General features: G+C 32.7%; 1 protein-coding gene across 1 annotated transcript; it reads right to left on the reverse strand.

The window, feature by feature from the left end:
• Positions 1-2,191: 2,191 nt before the first annotated feature.
• LOC140757119 (spermatogenesis-associated protein 22) lies at positions 2,192-24,635 on the reverse strand. Its single transcript, XM_073092654.1, has 6 exons — positions 24,515-24,635; positions 22,163-22,276; positions 20,874-20,956; positions 4,693-4,801; positions 3,061-3,199; positions 2,192-2,618 (listed from the first exon to the last, which is right to left on the reverse strand). The coding sequence occupies exons 1-6, from the start codon at positions 24,633-24,635 to the stop codon at positions 2,441-2,443; spliced, it is 744 nt and encodes a 247-aa protein (XP_072948755.1). The 3' UTR covers positions 2,192-2,440.
• Between the last annotated feature and the right edge of the window lie 751 nt (positions 24,636-25,386).

A 25,386-nucleotide genomic window follows, 5' to 3' on the forward strand; every position in this document is an offset into this window, starting at 1 on the left:
TCGGCCACAGATGCGCCGTTACCCCTGGACTAAACTGGACTAAGCTGGAACGCCTCGAAAAACCATGTATCCCTTACCACACTTTTCGAACCAGAACACAGCGCTGCTGTTATGAGGCAGAACCAGGTGTGGCGGTGGTGCCGCCGGAGTCGAACCACATAGGGTTCTACCACCTTAATTTAAACTATCCGTCCGATTTATTTAGTGTCAAAGAAAAAGTTAATGTATTTACAATATGCGTACCGAAAATGTATCTAATTAATTACTATTAATCCATTCATATAAAATTTACGTATCATCGTATGGTAGGTACATCAATATAGCTCTGACAACTAAGTATAGTATAGCCATATCTTTATGAATTGTATTCTCCAGGTTATACTGGTGTACTTATAGACTGTAATACTGTAAAGTTTCATTCAAATCAGATTAATATAAGGCACAAACATCCATCCATACTCACAAACTTTCGCCTTTATAATATTCGTTGGATATTATAAATGTTTTGACGCAGTGCAGTTTCAAAAACTCCACATATCCGATTAATCTAAGTTTTTGTTTACAGTGGGAAATTATAAAACAATCAAATAAAAAAAACTTAGCGACTGATAATGACATACTGTTTTAATAACTTGTGCGACTACATTACTAAGTGAGCGACTGGAAATATAGAGAGGCAACTTTAGTATTAAGATAGATTAGGTAGTTTTTGTAGTAAGTTAGTATTAAGTAGTTTTTGTAATTGAATTCGTTAGGTTAGGTTGGAACATATAAGACAATATAAAACGAAGCGAGCAGGGCGCGACAGCGCCCAGCGAGCGGGTGGGCCCAATCTGTATGAATTCAGACCTTACCTTTATTCATGATCAATGACATGAGCACACAATATTCTACTTATTATAGTATTTTTCAAAGTGATTTTTGTATTCGAAACACTTCATTTAAAATAAAATGCTGCTCAGTATTAAAAAAAAACATTTGCTAAATATTGAATAAAACGCAGGACGTAATGTTTACACTTAGAAAAATATTAGGTCGCTCAAATTAATGTTTGTAAGTTGCTGTTCTGTTGATTTCTCATCACTCGCAGCCAGTTGCTCCCTTAGTAATACTATAACCAAAATTCATTATTTTTGTCATTCAAAACTTTTATTTGCAGTCACTCGCTTAAATACTACCCGTTTAGAATCCATCCGCAAATTTCATTTCCATTGTCAAAAAATACTTTGTTTGTGACAAAAAGCCCAGTGACAAATTTACAATTTAGCGACTATCACATTGTGTTTTACGGAAATTCGTTCCTGTTTTGTATAGAATTGGTATGTTAGGTAGAAATATAAAAGAAAATACAAAACTAATTGAGCAGGCCCCACACATAATTCATTAATTTAATTCATAAATTTAATAGTTAATTTAACAATTGATAAAAATGTTATTTAATAGAACAGCTTTACGGAATGTATCCCTCGGGGCTTTAGTAAATTAAAGAAGTCGTGGTGAATTCAACATTCACTGATAAATGACCCAAATCGACATGAAGAAATAGGTGAAAAACTGAAAGTGAAAAATGCGAAAACTAGGAATTGAATTATTTAACAAACTATTATTCGGAAAGAAACAAATGAGGTATCGTTGGAATGGTCTGAACGAGAGGAATCCGTAGACACCAAAAGGTCATAAAGGTCATTCACCATCTTGTTGATTGGTAACAGACCCCAGATTAGATTATAATGTACTGCGTTTCAGACATCCACAATAGCTTATACCTATATATACTTAAAAAATATTTTTTTGCAAATCAGACGCAATAATTTTATAAGTATGGCGGAGTTTAAATTCAAGAGTAAATAAAAAGATACCAAGGATAAATCGCAAAAAAAAAAATTACAATCCCAAAAAATGGATCTAATATAAGTTATCCACCACAAGCATTTAAAGTGGTTCTGGTTCTGGATCAAAGGTAGCTTTGCTCTTCATAGGTCTTCTGACGAAAGATAGATTTAATAATTTATTGTTAATTAATAAGTGACCACATCATCTTTGATATAGGATCTTAAACTGAATATACCATTCACGATACGCGAGCCCTTATAAAGCTGCGCTTTTTGCTAGTTAATATATCTATGGGTGAAATAAATTTTATTTCACCTAAATCCATGACATCTTAAGTTAAACAAGCTAGTGCCTTGCGACGCGACAAATGAAAGTTGTGACACAATGAATCGCAAGAAATGTATTAATCGCTTACAATATACACGTTCAAAGTAGTTTTTCATTACGAAAATAAAAAAAATGTATGCAAACGAAACAAGTTACTCTTTGTTAAAAAAAAACTAAGTACTAATATAATGAAGATAATCTGAAAATGTATGCAAAAGAAATTCCTTTTAACAAAAAACAAAAATAACACAAAGAAAGCTATACATATACTAAGAACATTCTAAGATATTCTCATAACAATCTTTTCGTTATCCTTCCCGTACTCCTTGCTAAGTTTAGCGACGTGGTGCGCTGCGACCGCGGCGCGGCGGGGGAGAGTCGCGACGTCATCGCCGGTCGCGAGTCGCACTTGAAACGCTTGCAACCTACACGTTCCAGGCATCATGCGACCTATCACTCTGAAATTAAACTTATTTAGATTGTAAACCTTGTAAATTAGTGTTGTGATTATTAGATGAAGTATTTTAAGACCTTCAAGCAGCTCTTTGTCTAAATAGGACAAGCTAACACGATATTCCTCAAACGTTAATAGATACATCTTAATGGACGCTTTAAGTTTTCTCCATTCTATTGTCTAGCAGTAAAACTATAGAACGAATTTTTATATTCAAAATTTTTGATATTAATTTTTTAAATATATTGTGTATTGTATTGTATTTGAAATATACTTGTGTGCTTGTTTCTTTATTTATCTTATAGATTTAAAAAAAGAAACAAACAAAAAGGAAAGGGGAGAGAAAGAGAGAGAGACGGAAAGATAAAATCAAACAGAATCCTTATTCAATAAAGGAATCGGCAGAAGCTATTTCACATTTTTTGACCAGTTTTAAGCTGACTAACCTGACAGTACAAGGAAGTGTCAGCTCAGGCAACAGAAAGTCGACCTCATAGTAAACGACCTGCATCGCCGGTCCGTTATCATCACGCACCACTATGTTTTTGGCACAACGCTCGCCAGGCCTCACGCTAACGCATTTAGCTGGAAAACATTTACATAATTTTAATTACATGGCATAAAATATGTTCCAAAAACACTTCAAAAATATATATGCGACTAAATCTGTACGTGGCCTAATTGGGAACGAAGTAATATGTAAAATATCCATGAAAATCTCTCTTTGTTTATGAAACTACTAGCTGACGCGGCAAACTTTGTACCGCCTCAAAATCTATTTATCAAATATATTTCATATAAAATATATCCTATGTAACTAGTGGATAATGTAGTTTTTGAGCCTACTCATTACAACCAAACAAACAAACAAAGTTTTCCTCTTTATAATATTAGTGTAGACTAATGAATAGATTGATGCTGTTTGTACATACGATTAAAGTAACTAAATATTCTAGCAACTCATCAGACAATGGTTTTGGTATAAAGCCACGCCAATGAATATCATTGACGTTCAACAAATCAGAGATAGCCGTTTTCAATGCCCGGAAACGGGAGCTCACAAATTTACCGTATGAAAACATATTATGGGTCTATTCGATTACTTAATGTCTCGCGTATCTAAATCATTGTGTTTGCATTAAACGGTTTAAAACACCTTAACATCATGTTCTTGAAAGCCAAACTACTTGAATCAATATAAAAGTCCCTTCCAACTAGCAGGTCGGATTCGAAATTCTAAAAGGAATACGAAACGCAAAGTACACTTTTAAGCAAGATTTTAAATATTTTTTCCCCGCAAAGCAAATGATATTTAACAAAATTACTTATGTAGGTTCTCTAAAATTTGCATTAGCTCCTCTGAGGAAAGCTTTAGCGAGTTGCCAACTTTTCGAGTACCTAATATTAAATTGTCACTTTCATACAATTTACGGTAAATGGGAATTAAAAAAGTTTCAAGAGTCACTCGGCAGAAGTACGAGTATGTTTGAGAAACAATCTTTGAAACAATACAAATGCGTAAGCTATAGCTCCATACATCAATTCTATTGCGATATGTGCAAAGATATACACCAGATTTATATACCAAAACATAATATAAAATTATATTTATATGTTATCTTTATTTTTATTTAAATTTTAATATATAACATTTTTAATATTAATCTGACCACATACTATCATGAAGATCGGGTTTAGTGGCGTGCTTTATGTTTAACAGTAGATTGGTATCGGCTGATATGCATGTTAGTAAAATAGAAGTGATATGACTTCATAAACACCATGACATTTCCCAAGGGTACTAATTGTCGAACGAAGTTCTCCATAACTTTGTAGAAAGGAATGCTTTCATTTTGCTTGGATATGTACCACCCTAATAAATAAACAGCATAATAATTTTATAGCTTCTGTTATACATAGCGGTAAGTAACTACTAGTAAGAAATTAAATTTCACAAAAATACCAAAGTCAATAAGTACAAAAACTAAATACCTAGAAGATTGCCTCCGATAAACACTAGAGCTAGTCAGCACTTCTAAAGCCGAGGCCTATAGGCGTCGTAAAATCTAACCACTTACCGACTATCTCGTAGAAAACTAAGAGCCCGATGTCCTGTAAGGACTTGTGCCACTTAAGGACCTTCTCCACGGGCCCGGAAAATGCTCTTGGTCCGCTTTTGTGTAACGCCTGAATAGAAACATTTATTGCTACAAAAATGTTAACATAATGTAAGAATGAATGAATTGTAGAAGAGGTTTGCAGTATAGGTATATATTTAAGTTATTGATAAAGTATTTATATTTTCCGTAAATTTCCCAAATAAAACAAAAAATAATAAAAATCAGTTTTGTATCGTTAAGAATTTTATTGAAATCGTGAAAATTTTGAATATGAAAACTTTACTTTGACGCTACTAAGTATAGACATACAGGCATGTTTATGTATTCGTATGTATTATAAATAATTATTAGTATGTCTCTATAAACAATGTGATTAAACAGATTGTTCCTAAAGTAGGTATATTCATTATCTATCTTGGAAATCTATAGCCATAAATGGAACCAATCCCAAATAAAAACACTGCCATAACTTTATAACAAGCCTAGCCTTCTTTTCGAAAGTCAAACGAATGTGTATGTGTTATTAGGAAAAACAGGAAGATCGGACGTGATACTGGTCGGGATGATCATAAATTTGTTAATATACCGTGATTTACTGTAGAAACGCGCCGAATTGAACCAAGCGAGTAATATCCAAGACATAAGTTTGAGTCTGATTGCTTTTCCACTATCTATATGGAATACAGTTCGTAACCGTGAATCGGAAATAGAGGATCAGCTTAATAAAGTTTAAGTAAATCTAGTAGGAATTATTTTTCATATGAAGGATTTAAAAAACACTTAAAACACGCCGTTTAGATCCCAAATGATTGAATTGAGATTCATAATTATATTGTAGTTCACCATGGCTTACTTTGGGCTATGAACACAGACCGTTTGGGTACAAATGCCTACATGTTGATAGGTCTGTGACTATGAAATTTCAAGACAAAAGTAGAAATTAACTGTAAAATGACATCATAAATATACACACTTAAAACGAATAGCCATATAACACTAAAATATGGATAAGCTTTTATTTTATGTTTGAGTGCGAACATTCTACTTGGTAATTGTACAATCAAACAAACTTACCAAGTGTAGTTCGATTGAAATTATGCTCCTAGTTGTCTCGTCCGAAGATGATCATAGAATACTGACTGTTAGTTAGCTCCCTAGCACTTACTAACGCCACATAAGTTTAAATAATCTTTCTGAAAATAAAAATTCTGCATAATCTGTACCTCGTTGTCTGTCACGCGCTGTCATTACGTCGAGCTGTCATTCAGTTTAAAGTTGTAAATATATTTTAGTATAGGAGTAGCATACAAGTATGCCGTCCACCGGATGTCAAGTGGCTACTGCCGCCCCGTGGACATCTGTTACTACACTTAATTGATTCTACAACTTTCGGGAGCAGGTGTAATACCTGCAGGGGAGGGTGGGACTGATCATCTTCGGACGAGACAACTAGGAGCATAATTTCAATCGAACTACACTTGGTAAGTTTGTTTGATTGTACAATTATGCCCTAGTTGTCTCGTCCTCGATGATCATAGAATACTGACTGTTAGATGTTCAAAGACCTGTTGTAGAATCAATACGGACAAACATCACACAGCTATGAAATAAATACGCCACGCAGGTGCTGACCTGTGTGGTGGAACGGTCGCTGTACCGGTCGGAAACGCAGTGTTCAATTAGGAAACATCCTGAAAATCAAATAATAAATTCTGTTTCAACTCCGTGCTTCCATTAATTCTTCCCTGTGTGTGTTTATGACTTCTTTACTTAAAAAAAGAACCAATTATAATAAGAGAATGTAGCATAATTCAGCATCTTATACATTCAATACAAAAAAAAGCACAGTACTTATAAAATAAATATTTTTCGACTTGGCGGTGGCACTGCCGTGGCCCCAGAAGTCTTATCTATTACATAAGTATATATAATAAATGATAATATGTAACAACACTTATTGCATAACTTTTGATTGCATAGATGAGGCAATCTATAGCACAGTGTACTAAATGATACCACCAAAACGGTTCAAATGGACCAAATGTGGTTCCTTATGAAACATAAATAAAATATTTAAAATATTATTATATGAATTTGTTTTTTTTTTTTTTTTTTACAGAGTCCAAACTTCTCAAGTTTCATAATTTTATGTATAGTTATCATTTATATTAACTTGATTGGTAATAGTGGAGGCTAAAGTATATAATATTTTGTCTCGAACTAAAATAAATATAGTAATCATTTATATTTTCTCTGCATTTCAAATGTTTATTGCTGCAGTAAGAAGGCTATCCACATATAGGTACTATTAAAATAATAATAATAATACTGTAAAGTATCACTTGTTAACATTTGTTCCCAATTTTGAATACAAAAACGTCTATCAGGAATGCTCCCTGATACCATTTTTCTTTTTTTTTTTTTTTTTTTTTATATTAATGTAATGTTCCACATATATATACTTGTATCACACGTATGTGAATTTCTCATTTGTTCTCAAGACGGAGTTATTTGAACGCACGCGGGATATCGGTGCGCTGGATCCTTTAGCGATTTGACACTGTGGGATTCAGCACAATTACCCATGGCGTTTTACAAATATAAATTTATATATTTATTTATTATGTACTACCTCTATATATATATAATATGTATGTATATATTTATGTACATATATTTGCATAAATTGTAATTATAATTAAATATAATTTGTAACTGTCGAATTAATATAAACATTGTATATATTAATTAAGTGATATATATAATAATATATATCACGAAAAAATCACTGTGAACTCATCTTATGCTCAGCTGTATGAATAAATATGTAATTATTTTGAGGGATATAATTGGTTAAGACTCCAATAATATTTTAATCAAGGTAAACAAAGGTTGGATATCTGATAGGTTACCCTGAATTCCAGTTTCTTTATTCTTTTGATTTTGTCCTATAAAAATATGGAGACATAGAAGATAATATTTCAATGTTGTAAATATTATTGTGTATACTTTTGAAACTAAATATTTTATTTCATTCCCATTCTGTATGACCTAAGTAGTTCCTTGATATAAAATTTATGAATGAATTTATATAATTCAAAAATGCCTTGCTTTTTTCACCAAATTTACTTAATATAATCCTTAAGATTATGCAAGTGTAGGTGCTGTATACTAATAAAGCATTTTATCCACTAATTGCTGTGGCATATTATTAAAGTCATCTTAACAAAGGATTTCAAAAAGAAAGTAAATTTATTTAATTTATTGATATATATATAATACAATATATATTTAAAGATAGCAATTATATGGACTGAATTTCAAGGAACTTACGTTTCCTTTAAATGAATAATTTTATTTATTTTTGTTGACACATAATTGTCGAGTATGAAATACCAGGCTATATTTATATTCATAAAGGTACATAACAAGTGTATATATGCTATACAAAGTCAGCCAATAATAATAAATAAGCAATAAACTCTTATAAAAAACTGAACAAATTTTTATATCAACAAACAAAATTTATATCAAATGATGTTCTTATTACTTACTTACTAGGCAACATGTCACTCCTTCAATAACACTAGGTTTATTACTTGGCAAAAATAGCCTTAGGTAACAGTTTTGTATACAAAATATATTATCACATAGTACAATATTATGTAAGTCTATGCTAATTAAAATTATTTATTGAGCAGTTGGCCTATGTTAAAATTTGTTATGTTCAAATATTGAAATAAAATTAGTTTCTTTCTTAAATTTAATATGCGTATGCATTGTATTACCATGTTGCTGTTAAGCTAAGGAAACAAATTGTAAAGGAATAGAATGGTTGACATGTGTTTTTTCCTTAAATATTGTTACTTGTACATTGTTACCGAATGAATGTTATCTATTATTTCCATTTCTCATTTTAGAGGGAAAATATATTCATTCATAGGTCAGCATAATTAAGATGGTAATCATGCCATCAATGGTATGAATCAAATTTGATATTTATACATACCAGTCTTGTACAGTTGAGTACGGTTAAGCATTGAGTAACTCCGGAATGGATGCCTGTCTTCCTTCCTGTGTTGAGTTGCAGGTTGGTTCAATCTCTTTTTTGCCATCGTCTGGACACTTGTATAGAGAGGTCCCCACTAGTTTAAAGAACTGGGTTAATTTTAGTTTTGGTATTTGCTGTACAATTATTAAGTCTTCATGTTTGATGTAAGTCATCATAATATTAAAAAGTCGTCTGCTTCTCTAATAGGAGAAAAAACACCTCTGAAACATAAATTTTTTAGAGATATAGGAAACCATATTTTATTTGTGGTCATGGTTACCTAAGGTACAGTATAGGTACTGTATAAGATACAGTAAAGTACTTTGCAGCAACATTATATCTGTGATGATATAATGTAAGATTTTGTTACCGTTGTGAACAACTGCAATGGATTACACCCCGGGATAATACCCACTTGTTTGTTAATCAATAATGAATGAGTCTCGTTTCATTATGGATTCAATAACCCACCATCATCACAGAATTGAGCTTTGGAAACTATATCTATTTTTTTTTTTTTTTTTCAAATGTGAGTGTTTCCCCAAATACTCTAAGTTATTCACCAAACATTCGGTCACAATTCTTCTTCACAAATCTTCTATCCCAATTTCTATCCCACTACTGGGTACAGGTCTCTCCTCAGACTGAGAGAGTTCTTGCATAGTCCATGATAAAATAAATCCTATGTGCCTTATTCACAATCTGATTAGCAATATTTTTGTCAATAATTAAATTGCTTCATGAATAAGTTTAATTTTAGACGGGCTATAAATTTCATGTCGTTTCCAAGTATTTCAGGTATAAATAAATATTTGTTATGATAATGTTAATACTTTATCATTATAAATTGTTCACTTGAAATTAATGTTATAAGTAAGTTATCAGGGCTTTTCATTAGCCTAATCAGTAACCGTTCTTCATTTATTGTTGGTAAGATTAATCTCCCCTGCAATTCTTATAGAAACATGCTTCAAGTGCTCATACCAGCTGGATCTTGGAAAGACACATAGTGGTCCAATATAATATGGAATATTAACCACTGTTTACAATGAACAGTTATTAACTGTCATTTATTACATTGCTCTTTAGAACTAAACAATATCACAATAGTTGCAATAAATGTATGACCATGATATTCCTTGCGAATATCCATGGCAGCTTAAGCAAGTTTGACCATGATATTCCTTCTGAATATATGGCAGCTTAAGAAATGATCAGAGGAAAAACAAAGATCAGATAGGTCGGCTTTTGAGTTTTCAAATGTTTTGACACCGCCTCACCCCACAGGTGGGCCTGAGTGTCTATCAAATGGTATATAAAGCCCATTCATTTGTTTTGAAATATTTCAATGCCGCCTTACCCATCTGCTGGGCATAAGTGTCCATTATCTGGGACTTGGTACATCTCTGAGCTCCGAGATGTACCGACACGGTCACACGGTCACACAATGAAGGTGAGCCTAAGTATCCATCAGATATGTTTCAAACCCTTTTTATGAAATCTTTTGACGTTGCCTTAACGTCCATCTGATGATTTTGAAGGACCGTCTTTGAGTTTTGAGATGTTTCAACACCGCCTCATCCCGCAGATGGGCCTGAGTGTCCATAACAAAACACAGAATTGGCGGGAACATAATAAAGAAAATAAACTTACCAATACATTCCGGAACGAACTTGTCGTTGTCGAACTCGCACAAACATTGCCCGTATATCCGCTCCGTCCGTATATCCATTGAAAATTCTTCTTGTTTGGTCTCCAATCGTCATTTTTTAACATAACACTATATACATTATACATAAAATAACATTTTATATATTATTGCGGTGACAAACATGTGGCGTCGTTAAGCGACATAGAAAACGAATGACAGCTCGACGTAATGACAGCGCGTGACAGACAACGAGGTACAGATTATGCAGAATTTTTATTTTCAGAAAGATTATTTAAACTTATGTGGCGTTAGTAAGTGCTAGGGAGCTAACTAACAGTCAGTATTCTATGATCATCGAGGACGAGACAACTAGGGCATAATTTATCATCAACGTACTGGTAATACGAGGCATCACGTTTTCGGAAATACCTACCTAATATAATAGCACACGTTAGTATAAATAAAGAGAAATGTGTGCTCCAAATGAAAATTAATCTTCAGCTGTATAAATGGAAAATTTATCCTTAAAAGCCCTTTTGTGATATCGTCTCGCTTCCAACGCATTGGTCTCGTATAGATGGTATAGAATAAATTGTTACAATATGATAAGCTACCGTTATCGTACTTTTATAGCAAAATGATCTAGCTGTCTGTTTTTATTAAAATAAGAAAATTGTAAAATTTATGGTGAAAGATAGACATTTAAATCTATTCAATAGAAATGCTTGCTATGTCCAATACAAGATATTTTTTGGAAACATGTCTAGTAAGAAGGAACATATCGTTATTCCTGTTACTGTATTTTTTTTTTTTGTAAACCACCTGATATTAAGTGCTAAATTAGAAATACAATGCCACAGATCCACCCCACCAAACCAACCACCCATCCAATTAAGGGAGAACAAATTAACAGTTCTTCTTTACTACACTCCTCAAAGTACATCACTAGCATAACTGTGGTGATGTTGCCACCGCAACATGGAAAAGGTTCAAGCATGTAAATAAGATTAGAAATGACACAGCCTCAATCTATTAAAAAACGATAATTACACATGGAAAATCGTAGCAATTTACTAGTACGTAACATGAAGTGAAATGATAGAATTCAGAATTAGGATATTAATTTTGCCGCGCTCTTGTAATTAGTACGTCGCTCATATTGTTTTCGCACCGCAGCTTCACCACGGATGCTCATTTTGGAATGTATGATTTTAAAGCAGTAAATACCTAGGAACAAATTAAAATTCGAAATAGTATTTCAATGATAAAATTCATTTTTTCGTTTGAGATATATACAGGGTGAATTTTTAAAACGGGCCTTCAGGGCCAAATCCGAAACTATAAGGATGAGCGAAAAATGCTGAAAGGAGTTACGAGGCCGATTTTGATAAAAACTTAAACTGCATCATTACTTTTTTAAAATAACTTTTTCCGTAGCCGGGAATCGAATGAGTTCATTTTGAAAAAAAAATGCACCCTCTATATTATTCTACTATCTGATAGTGTTGCTTATAAGGATCAAAATCTGGAAAGTAATAATAAATGAAAAATTTATTATTACTTTCCAGATTTGATCCTTTCATATATTTCATATTAATTTGGCAGTTAAGTTCCCGACATTTCGTGTATTAACATTTTTTTTTGGCTCAATGTTTCTAATCATTCGAAATGGACGTTTTGTTCCCCAATAATTTATATTTTTATGTCCGACTTAGCTAAGGTTATTTTTAGGACCATTTAAATAGATTTACTTGTTATGGGCGGAGTTTCGTTTAATAAAAATGTAAAGTTGACAATTTGCGAGAATTACTTTTTAGAGTCAAATCCGAGTGATTACTAAAAACAGAGATATAGAAAATCATATTTAACGTTGGAACGAAGTTGAAAACAACAAACAATAAGAATTTACTATTTAATCAGTTATCTATTTTCATTAAAAAATAAATCCTAAAAACGGCGGTAACTTATTTGCCAAACTATTACTTTCTCATACTAAGCCGTATGTCATAGTCATAACATCGAATAATTAGTTGATTAACTAACAAATTCTTCAATGGTATAACTTATGTCTATTTCTAAAGAATTATACATAAATCATTTGTTATGTATAATCCTTAAGGATTAGTATGCCAATGTATGGAAAAATACGTATTTTCTAAAAAAAAATCCTTTTCCTTTAATTTGTCACATAACATTACTTCCCAGAATTTGATCCTTATAAGCGACACTATCAGATAGTGGAATAATATAGAGGTGTCATTTTTTTCTGAAGTCTTTCTAAGTTTCTATTCCCTAAGGCTAAGGAAAAAAATATTTTAAAAAACGAATGATGCAGTTTTAGTTTTTATCAAAATCGGCCTCGTAACTCCTTTCAGCATTTTTCGCTAATCCTTATAATTTCGGATTTGGCCCTGAAGGCCCGTTTTAAAAATTTACCCTGTATAGTATTGACAGTTTTTTTATAAGATTGAGCAGACTAGCATGTAGGTGGCAGCGTGCATTCATCTAATGATAAGTGGTTCCTGCCACCCATAAACATGTGTCCCTAGCTTATTATAGACCAATAATTCTTCAACGTAACGCAACACTTTATCACGCTAGACTTATTAATAAGTCACAAAATTTTACAAAGACACAATGACCTAAATGCCGAAGGTTTTCTGTTACATACTTATTATGTTGATAGGAAGGTATCTACTCAGTGGCGTCGCCTAAATCTACTGTTGGGTTTTGAGCATAAGATTCTAATGTTTTCTTCTTTATAACCTTACGTATTTTACCTCTTTACTGTGTACATAAGCTTCCCCTTGAGCTACACTTTGTGTGTATACCAGGGGTGTTATTACCATCTCTTAAAACAATATTATTTTAATCATACATTGAAATTTCGTACCATGACCTCGTTAAAGTAAGATTGTTTTTATAACATTACATTAAGCAGTTTTGTATTATGTCGATCGAAATTTTCCATCCTTTTTTGCAGGAGATTTATTTTTTAAGGAAAATATGATAATTTCAGTTGTTTTTATACAATGGATAAGTGAAAAATGAATAAGGGTTTAAGTTTACATCGATCGGCTATAATAAAACAAAATTGCTTTAATCAGGTCGTGGTACGAAACAAAATAATGTTGATACAATATTGAAATAAAACTTTCCTGAATTATGATGTTTTTTTAAAGATGGTGGTAGGTCCACAGTTTTTACGGGAGAATACTAAATATTTTTGGGCCTTAAAGTAGCTTATATTTCTCTCCGCTCTGTAAAGACCGTTCCTTACATGTCTCTTACATTACCCGATAAAATCTAGTAAACCACTTCAATTCCAAATAAAAATAAATGGGTTTCTGACATACGAGCCTATGCTCGTTACTTCATTTAATCTCAGGCAATTACTTCATTTACTGTTATTTCTATATATATTTTTTCGTAAAGAAGTTTTTATTAACATATTATGCTACATTTCTTTCATTTTCAATATAGCTTACCGTTAAACGAAATCAGAATCAAAGCGCAGGGGTGGTAGCGAATAACGAAGAGGTAACGTAATTTAAAAATGTCACACTAAATGAAATATGACTGTTTCGAAGAGGAATAACCACATCGTTTTAGCCCAGCTGCATATTTCATAAGTGGTTTTACATTCACTTTTATATCATTTTCAGTTTGTAACGCTTCGCTGTGATTTTTTATAACGAGTACAAAAGTACTGGCGTATTGTATAGGTGATGTTATGGTTTCAGAATTCTGATATACTCGTATAATTATCGGAATGTTTAATATCATGTACTCATAATTCTTACTTCTTACTAATATTATAAATCAGAAAGTAACTCTGTCTGTCTGTCTGTCTGTCTGTCTGGTTGTCTCTTCTTCGCGCCCAAAACACTGAACGGATTTTAATGAAATTTTGTACAAAGATAGTCTGAGACTCGAGAAAGGACATAGGATAGTTTTTATCCCGGAAATCCCACGGAACTAGGGATGGTGATCTAAGATCGATTAATCGGAGAATCGATTTTTGGACCAAAAATATCGATTATTTTAATCGATATTAGTAAGGATTGAATCTTAAACTATGCATTTGATCAAGTAATGATATTTAGCAAAGTTGAAAGTACGAATTTTCAGTTTTATGTATTATATGTTAGAATGTTATATTGTTTTCTTTTAAACGCGGGCGAAGCCGCGGGCAAAAACTAGTACTTAATAAAAGGAAAATTTAAAAGCGATTAAAATTTTGTTTGTTAGTTAGCAGAAAAACAGTTATTAAATAAGCTGCAGTGGCCTTATAGAAATCTGCATACCTATTTTTCCTACTTGTATAAAATAAGAAATTGAAAAAAACCTACAAAAGTTTTTATGACTCTTAATAACTGTTTTATAGACAAATTCCGATAGATTTGTAGAGACAAAACGATCCGATTGAGTACGGATATTGCATTGTGGCACGCAATAAAGCCGCTTTATTCTACAATCGAGGCAAAGAAATACTCTAATAACTTCTTTATTTTTTTAACATACTGCGAGGTAATGTTTGCGTATATATGTTTGTATGTATGTCTCATTCTTTGGCACGTCCGACAGCCCAAACGGCTGCACCGATCTTAACAAGTAAGGTGTCGTAGGATTCGTCTAAATTGTGAGTAACATTAGTATATTTTTAAACAGTTGGGTTTTTTGTTTTCAAAATAATTCTTCAACTAATAACTTTTAATTACTGTATTATTGCAGACATAGAGTAGATTACACAATACTAAGTAAACTAAAAAAAGATGATAAAATGTCTGTAATAAAAAATATTTCTTTAGTGATTTATTTTTCTAATTCATATGAATTAAAATACTTCTAATTTAAAGACTGATAGTAATAAAATTATAGTTAATTGCTCTGGTTAATTAGTAGAACAAAGAATATTTGTTGTATGTTGTACGTCTCGTGTGTAACAAAACAACAAAATAAATATTATCAACCAATAATTACTAATAACTGTCTAGAGAACAGTTATTAAAATCATAGTAGCAGATATACGATGTTGAGATTTGCACAGCGAGGCGAGACTAACGGATATTGCATTGCCTCACTCTTTCATTCCGCTATGAACTAGTTCTATTTACAAGCTATAAGTATGCTAACAATACAGCTTATGAAGCTATAGTTGACCACTTATTACTGGCAGGCAGCTGCTATATAATTTTATTGTAAACAAGTATGGTATGATAGTGGTACTATTACGATTTTCGTATTAGTTTCATGTAAATGATATGCTTACTTCATAAATATATCTGGAAATAATATTTAACGGTTTGTTTGTTGTTTAACTATCTGTTTTAGGCAATATTTATTCATTAGAGGATCGTACGAGTAGTTTGTAAACCTTTTTGAGTAAGTCTATTTGTAACTTGTCACTACAACATGATTAAAAACGTTTAATGTTTGGAAGTATGTAATAGTATTTCATACACGGTGAATAAGTAGAACATAGTTGGGGCAGATAGTAGAAAGATTCTTTTTAAAACACACGGTGAAAGGATATTGCACTGCGATGCCAATACTCTCCCTAATGAACTCGGTATGGTCGTGGACCAAACAGATATTTATCACATATACATCTGTAGGAAGTTGGACACCAAATGTATGTAAGAATCATAAACACTAAATCTAAATCTATGACAGGTACAATATGTTCCATTATAATTCAAACCGACTGTAAGTATATCAGTATCTGCTCAATAAATACATATTTCACTGTCTCATCCACATTTCATCTCACAATGAACTCTCTTACATAAGTACTTTAACAAAATCACTTGATATTAAGGCTTCAGTGACAAAGGAAAGTGATGCAATCACTTTTATGACGGCAATTCCTTTAAGTTTTCATTTTATGACTCGAGTTGCTTGATACCGCTATTAGGTAAAACTGTCTATGACACCGTGGTGTAAATTGGTGACTATTTCAGTTTTCATTGGATTTCACTAATGTGTAATTTGATCAACGATGCGATACTAGATAGACTACGTATTTTTTTTAAAGAAATAGAGATTTGAATAAGGGTTTAATTACCTATGAAATGTAGTGTTTTAAAATATCTCCATAATTTAATATATCTAAAAATTAATATAAAATTAATGTAATATTAAATTACTTGTAAGTAAATAACTTACAAGTATTTTAATATTACTGGCACCGAAAAATGACGTCAAAAATCAATGAAATTGCATTTACTAAATAAATTATTTGTTTCTAATACTCGCAGAGAATCATTTCTTCCGGTACCTACTTGATAACATGGTTACGGTACAGTGTAACAGTCGGAAAGACTTAAAGTGCAGTTACGTCCGTAGACCTGATATATTCGGCTTAATCGAAACAGGTGAGATATTTGGGTCAAAGGGATCTATTTATAGGTCGTTTCTACCGCTTGAGGTTAATTAAATTGTACCTATTAATTTCTTTTAGCACACCTTTGTCGTGTAGAATACTTTAGGATACAGATACCTAATACTTGTATAGGTACTTGTAATGGTTGTTTATTCATCATCATCAACCCATTACAGTCCCACTGCTGGGCACGGGTCTCCTCTCATAATGAGAATTAGGAATTAGGTCATAGTCCACCGCGCTGGCCAGGTGTGTATTGGTAGACTTCACATACCTTTGAGTTTTTTTTAATCAATAAAAATAAAATGATCATTATTAATACGCTTTTATTAGCTTCAGACGTATGTATGTTAGTATGTAACGGAATCTTTGAACATGATTTTAACCCCCTTCAAAACGTCGGATTAACTTGAAATTTGGCATACTTATTAAGGACCGATGACAATTCAATATTTTAAACATTCTGACCCGTTATCCTGACTAGGATAATCAGGATCAGCGATTTTTGTTTTCCTGAGACCCGGGAGGTCTGCGTTAAGACCAATAAAGGAATCTACCAGGCGCGCCGATCACCTAACCTAACCTGACCTGACCTGACCTGACCTGACCTGACCGTGGTCAACTTCGACGCGTCCGTTGTTAATAGCATCATGAAGCGGTGTCTCATCATCCTTATTCATTCAGCACTTCAACATCTGCACCTTCCTTTAACAAGATTTCCACTATTTCATTGTTCCCATTTCTTGCTGCCAAATGTAAAGGCATATATGATTTCAGCTCATCGTCATAGTCACAACTAATATTATTAACTCGAGCTGTAAAATTAATTAAACTACTAACAGTTTTAAAATCTCTGCAGGCAGCAGCAACACAAAGAGAAGAAATTCTAGAATTATTTTTGATATTAACATCATCATTTAAAGGTGGTAGAACCATTTGTGGTTCAACTCCGGCGGCACCACCGCCACACCTATTTCTACCTAATAACAGCAGTGTTAGGCGCTGCTGTGTTCCGGTTTGAAGGGTGTGGTAAGGGAGACAGACTTTTCCGAGGCGTTCCAGCTTAGTCCTCAGGGGTAGCGGCGCATCTGTGGCCGACCTCAGGTAGGAATATCTAATCCTATCTGGGGTTGATTACAGATGTCCATGGGCGGCAGTAGCCACATCAGGTGGACTGCATGCTCGTCTGCTATTCTTATATTATAAAAAAAAAAAAAATCATGCTTTAATATTAAATCGATGATTGGACGACGTCCTTTTGAAATGGCTAGATGTAAATAAGTTGACCGTTTTTCTCTTGAGTATTGCCATCAGCGCCTGTTTTTAAAAGATGCTCTATCATCCTTTTTCCGTGATTACTTTTATCCAAGATAGAGGACCTGGGATATGGTATAAATTATGAAAGAAAGCAGTTAGCATTGGCAATTCGGATGTCATTCAACAACTCCTCTGGGATTTTCACGTTAACAATAATAATAAACACCGATGTAAAACACCACTTCATATAGCTGTGTTAAACAATGACCCAATATTCATTTTTGCACTGCTAAGCAAAGGTGCTGATGCTGATTCGAAAGATAAACTTGATAATACGCTACGTAATAATCGTTAAAATAATCGCTAAAATAATCACTAAAAAATGAAAAATAAATAATAGTTAAAAAAAACTAAAAAATACGCTTTTATAAAAAATTCGGCCAAAAAATGAAAAATAAATAAGTTTAAAAAAACTAAAAAAATACACTTTTTATAGAAAATCCAACTAAAAAATAGAAAATATTTTTTTTAAAGTTTGAATTAAGAATAGTGTAAATAAGATAAAAATATTTTTTATTGTAAAAAAAGCGTGGGGTGCTTTTTAAGATATTATCAAAATGATAATCCTTCTACTCAATATCTATCAATAAATATTTATAACTATTGACACCATGCACCCCACGCTTTTTTTACAATAAAAAATATTTTTATCTTATTTACACTATTCTTAATTCAAACTTTAAAAAAAATATTTTCTATTTTTTAGTTGGATTTTCTATAAAAAGTGTATTTTTTTAGTTTTTTTAAACTTATTTATTTTTCATTTTTTGGCCGAATTTTTTATAAAAGCGTATTTTTTAGTTTTTTTTTAACTATTATTTTTTTCTTATACGCACATAACTGGAAAATCAGTGGTGCGTGCCTGGGTTTTGAACCTCGGACCCCTCGATCGAGAGGCCGAGTTTCTTAACCACTAGGCTATCACTGCCATTTGCTCAATGGTTGTTACTTGTTACCATAATTTTAATTCAAAAAATTTAAACAAAGAAATCATAAAAAAAATCGTTAGTAAAGTTATCTCTGAAACACGCTATGGAAATTGTAAAGCAATCGACTTACAAATGAATTTAAATTATTAATTAATTCCTTCTTTCAAGAGCCCTTACTAATCCATGGCTTAACTTAAACCTTCCCTAGAAAGAGGAGATTTTCCCAAACGTTCATATTATACAGAAGTTTAAGCTTTCTATTGAAGGTGTATTTTCTATTAAATATGTAAATAGGTGTCCAAATAGATTTGAATCAGATAACAAAACTCGAAGGTAAGTATTATTTGGACAAAAGCCTGTACATGTCTACTCCCTATAGAAATGGTGTATAATGGCAAAAGACAACATTTTTGTGATACAATTGAAAACGCAAACATATTTTCGCTGCCAAAAATGTAAAATCTTAATAGAAGAAATAGAATTGGAGAGTCTGTCTATAGTTACAAAATAATTGTCATCATCCATTTTCAACAAAATTTTATGCAGATACCAAAATATACAAAAAATACCTCAGTAATGTTTACCTGTCTTTCTACGTATAGATAGGTCTGATGTTGAAACGTTTGATCTAATTAAGACGAAACTCAAACCCGCGTGGCGGAGCGGTCACCATACCGGCCTGACGCACAAAGGGCCCCGGGTTCGATCCCCGGCCAGACCGATATCTAAATGATGAATTTAGATTTCTGTCCCTGGGTCTGGGTGTTTGTGTATTTGTCTATATGTGTCTCCATGGCACCCACGACACAGGAAATCCTAGTGTGGGGCTGTGAGTGTAGAAAGCGTTTATTATAAGAAGTAGTGGATTACGTTACGCCTGAATTAAAGGTTTGGTATAAAATCCAAAAATCTTTGAAAAACCATCACCTTTACCTTTTTTAACCATATTTATATTTTTTGTTTTAAGAGAAAATAAACTACATGTTTCTTATGTAGCTACTACATGAAGTTTATATATATATAGTTATGTCTTTTAACACATTTTAAAACGAAATTTAGTTAAGAAGACTTTATAAAATGAATTGCTAAAAAGGCGATTCAAAGTTTGCTCTCAAGCAAAATGCAAAGCTCAAAGTGCTGAATAGTTTGACTCATTACACTTTATTTCATCCATTAACCTTGAGTCTTTCCGTCTTAGTATTAATGTTTTACAGAAAAATACAAAGACACTGTCTGAGAAAGAAAGAGTCCGTTTATAGAGATGTTGGATTTAGTCATAGATTTTCATCTTTACTTATAAAAAAAACTAAAGCCGCGTCAATTTCTGTATTTTAACTATTAGGATAGATTAATGGCCTTTAAAAAAATCATATATCAAATGTAGTAGTGTTACTTAAATTGAGTACATTTTGTATAGTGTTATACAGGGTGAATTTTTCAAATAGGCCTTCAGGGCTAAATCCGAAACTATGAGGATTAGCGAAAAATGCTGAAAGGAGTTATTACGAGGCCGATTTTGATAAAAACTAAAACTGCATCATTAGTTTTTTAAAATATCTTTTTCCTGATAAATTCATCCTGTATACCTATCGACTGAAGATAGCGTACACAATGATTACAATACTCAAGTAGTGTACGTATCTACGGGAACATCGCTGCCTATCAGCGCAGAAAATAAGTACCTGTATAAAGGAACCCAGTACAAAAACACAAGAGCAAGGACCGTGTGAACCGTCATTCCCAATTCCATTTTCCTGATGAGGTAGGTATAAAGAGAAAAGTTTCGAGCGAGACAATGATACTTACCTTTAGTTTCTCCGACCGAGTCCTAACTTGGCTCTGTACTTCGTTCTTCAGTAAATTGACTTCTGACTGCTTTCGAGTAGTTGCTGAAGAAATTGCAAAGGATTGTTTTAAAATTGAGCTCCGAGTCGGTGTGAAGCCCTTATTAAATTCGAGTTCTTGTAATAGCGTTGGTGAAGTGACTTTGTTATACAAATGTACTGATTTTTATATTGAAATAATATGAAGAGATTTGGAAGATTTTGCATGTAATTATTAGTAACTTAGAAATAGATTTATTTCTATAACAATTTAAATCGCTGTTACCTACCTATATAACAATGGAACATAAGGTGTAAACGGCGCATTCATACGCAAGCTACCACCATATTTGTCTAGATTTTAATAGCCGTAAATAAATTCTTATATACTACTAATACTACTTCCTATGTACTACTTACATTAAAGCATGAGACTACAAACAGCGGTTACGTTCTAGGAAATTTAAATTTACGTCAGATGCGGTACAGTACAATTACAAGTGCCCAACACCTAAGTGGAGGTTTCGAAGTTCGCTTTACAACTAACTTCCCACGAAATATGAAGCAAAGAGCTTGTTAGCGAGTTAAGAAGATTTAGCCAATTTATAAACTTCCGACCTCAGCTCAGGTGTGATTTCGAATAAGAAATAAATATTTTTAATATTTTTTAGTCAGAAATATATTTATTGTCTTTTAATGTTATACAGCGCCTGAAGTTGTTGAAGATTAGTCAATATCCAAGCAAAAATATCTTACTCATATGATTTGCTTAAAACCTAAGTCGCAGTTCGCTCAAGATATACAGGGTGAATTTTTAAAACGGGCCTTCAGGGCCAAATCCGAAACTATAAGGATTAGCGACAAATGCTTAAAGGAGTTACGAGGCCGATTTTGATAAAATCTAAAACTGCATCATTAGTTTTTTTAAATATCTTTTTCCCTAGCCGGGAATCGAACGAGTTCATTTTTTTAAAAATTACACCCTCTATATTATTCCACCATCTGATAGTGTCGCTTATAAGGATCAAATTCTGGGAAGTAATGTTATGTGACAAATTAAAGGAAAAGGAAAATTTTGAAGAAAATTTTCAGCATTTTTCGCTAATCCTTATAGTTTCGGATTTGGCCCTGAAGGCCCGTTTTAAAAATTCACCCTGTATACTGTAGACCCAACGGTATGTCATACGGTAATTGCTAATAGTACTTAATTTTAGTAAACATAAAAAGACTGAAAACTTATTACGTAAGCAAGTTAATAACTAAAAGATCTACCTGAATTGATCGGAACAACTTTTTGGGGGCTCTCCAATATCTTCATATTTCTATTATTTTCACTAAACTCTGGTTGTACTGTGTCAAAACGTTGAATTTCAGTTGCAGGTGCACCTGTAACAATACTTGTATTTTCACAACGTTGGAGTAGCTAACGAGCTTGCACTTCATCTATCTTTTTAATATTTAAAGTGATGGAAAGCAGTCACCGTCGCCTATGGACTTTTGCAACACAAGAGGAGTCGCCAATGCATCGCCGGCTTTGAAGGAAAGCTCTTTTTACACCCCTCTTGAAGAGCCTCATATCATGTCATAGGAAGTTCATTCCACATTTTGCACGTATGGGGCAAAAATAACCGTGCAAACCGAACCGTGGAGGACCGCCACGGGTCCAGTTGATGTGGATGGAACGTCATCCTTCGGCGAGTGGTGCGATGAAGGTGAAGGTGAAGGCGAAGATGAAGGTGTTGTAGGCACCAAATCGAATAGTTCCTTAGAACACTCCTATGTCTCTCCATGTCTGAAATGGTCACTGCCAAAAATATTTGTCAAGTAAAAAGATAATTTACTATGTTTTCCAATCTTGACAATCAAGAAATTCCTACACGAGGCATTCCCACTTTGTCCTCAAGAATAGGAACGCATTTATGACTGGAGTCAGGTAAGATTTCAATCCTACGGTTGATTCATTAAACAATATGTTCAATTGTTCATTGTTCATGAGAGGCAACAACAATTTACCACCAGGTGGATTGCATTTTCATTTGCTACTTTCATAAAAAATAAACTAACAAGAATGAAATAAAAGAAAAAAATGTAGCTATAGTTCGACCATGTTGTACCAAAACTCTCTTTATAGATAACTTAATTTATAACATTGGACGCTAATTGAGCCTTGTGTCTGTCAGGATTTCCTAAGATAACTTCTTTTGTAACTTAAGCCTAATCACGCCACTTACTGTCAGTCCCTTGTAATTATTTCGTTACTCTATTGTCTATGTTTTATAATGTACCTACAAGAGTATTTTAATAATATTACTAGTTTTTGCCCGCGGCTTCGCTCCCGTTTAAAAGAAAATAATAAGTATAACATACTAACAATAACATACATATAATTGAAAATTAGTACATTCAACTTTGCTAAAGATCATCACTTTAATATCGATTAAAATAATCGATGTTTTGGGTCCAAGAGATCGATTCTCCGATTAATCGATCTTAGATCGCCATCCCTAGATCCCGTGGAATTTCCGGGATAAAAAACTGTCCTATGTCCTTTCTCGGGTCTCAGATTATCTTTGTACAAAACAACCAGACAGACAGAGTTACTTTCGGATTTACAATATTAGTAAGGATTTTCAGTATCCTCATTACTATTAGCGACATACAAAATATTTCTGCATCTAAATTGGAAATCGGTACAAGATTTTTTAAATAAAAAATGTTCATAAAGTTTGACACGACCTCATAGGTAATACTTACATATAATATGTTATCGAAATCCCAAGGGAATAAAAATCTTTAATAATTAGTCCTCATAGCGTAACTATAGAAAGGATACGGGTATATTATAAATCTAGAAGTGAAAGGAGTCGCGAACTCGCGAGCGAAGCTAGTTACAATAGGTATTTTTTTTTTCAAATTCATGCGTTGAGTAGATGAATTCTTATACCTTCACCTATGTTTTGACGTAATTTCCTTAACATTTCAATTCTACGAAGTAAACGCTCGTTAAGCTTTCTCGTAGTTTTCTCCGAGAAGACTTCTGTAATAACTTAATTACAGCATTTACCCCCAGACTCTTGTTGCATAAATTCCTACATTCTTAAATGGAGGATTTTCTTTTCTTTCGGTTTACAAGTAAGCAAATTCAACTATGTTGTCGCTATTAGTGTTGATGTTCATCGAATATAAGTTATTCCAATGATTTTTCCAATGATTGTCTGTCATTTACCGGTTAATAATTTCTTTTACTCTTTGCATAAGTGAGAAAACAAGTATCATTAATTTGTGGTTAACGACATTTTTTGTTTTGTTTGGTTTTCACTGATAATCTTATTTTGTTATAAGAAAATTTGTAAAGACTAGTCGACTTATTTATTGGTGTACATTTACGCCCATCCCTAGTACATAAATAATTTAAGATATAATTCCAGAAGAAATAAATCCTATTCTAGTTGTGACTTATCAAAGTTTCCCTATCAAAGTTTTTAGGTAAGCTGTAGCTGTATATTTGTAAAATATTTATAAGCTGGTTTAAACTTAAAAAAAGATTATTGCAAAGTTTATGAACAGAAACGACTTAACATCAAGCTGAATTCTCGTTTGCTATCATTAAAAGAAGACGCTTACCACTAGACAATCTTTGCTGCAAAAATGGTTTCGGTAGAACCTTTTCCACGGGAACTAGATTGCGATTCTGATAATTGCTTCCGAACGTTAGATTTTCAGGAAACACAGTTTGTTCTTGCATTTGCTGTCCTGTGGAATAATATTTGTTCTCGAGTTGCATTAAATTATTAGATGTGCAATTATTTTTACTACAATTACTGAAAACATAACTTTAGATGTACATAAAATCTTGATATTATCAACGTGAACGCTCCAAGATAGACATTGCTGAGTTACAAAATGTAAAGTTATCTAGTGCTAAAATTAAATCTCCTTTTTATAGAAGACAGATATCCGATCTTCGTTTAACGAACACTGAACTTATTAAATCATCTTGTTAGGAAGATATTTTATTTCACACCAATCGTTTTACCCTTCGATCATTACCTCGTTTTATTGGAGGGGATAGTAATAGTTTAAACCTACGACCTATGTCTATTATATCTAAATGTTATATACTACTCGCTGACCCGACAAACGTTGTGTTGCCATATAAATAAAAAAAATGTTAAGGGTGTACAACCCTTATCACTTAGGGGTATGAAAAATAGATAGTAGCTGATTTTCAGACCTACTGAATATGCATATAAAATTTTGTGAAAATCGGTAAAGCCGTTTCGGAGGAGTACGGCAACTAACATTGTGACTCGAGAATTTTTTATATAAGATTTTTTACTCTTAATACTAGAAACATAGTAGAATTCTCACCTCACCGAATTGGCTAACTTTTTAACTTATTTACCTGCAATATAAGACACGTTGTTGCCTGCGTATGCCGCTAAATAACGGGCATCTATTCCGGATATAATATGGCCAGAATTATTAGGGAGAGT

The sequence above is a fragment of the Epargyreus clarus genome, unplaced genomic scaffold (genome assembly GCF_041222505.1).
Source record: "Epargyreus clarus isolate Ecla_fem2 unplaced genomic scaffold, WU_Ecla_fem_2.2 ptg000004l, whole genome shotgun sequence".
Taxonomy (NCBI): Eukaryota; Metazoa; Arthropoda; class Insecta; order Lepidoptera; family Hesperiidae; genus Epargyreus; species Epargyreus clarus.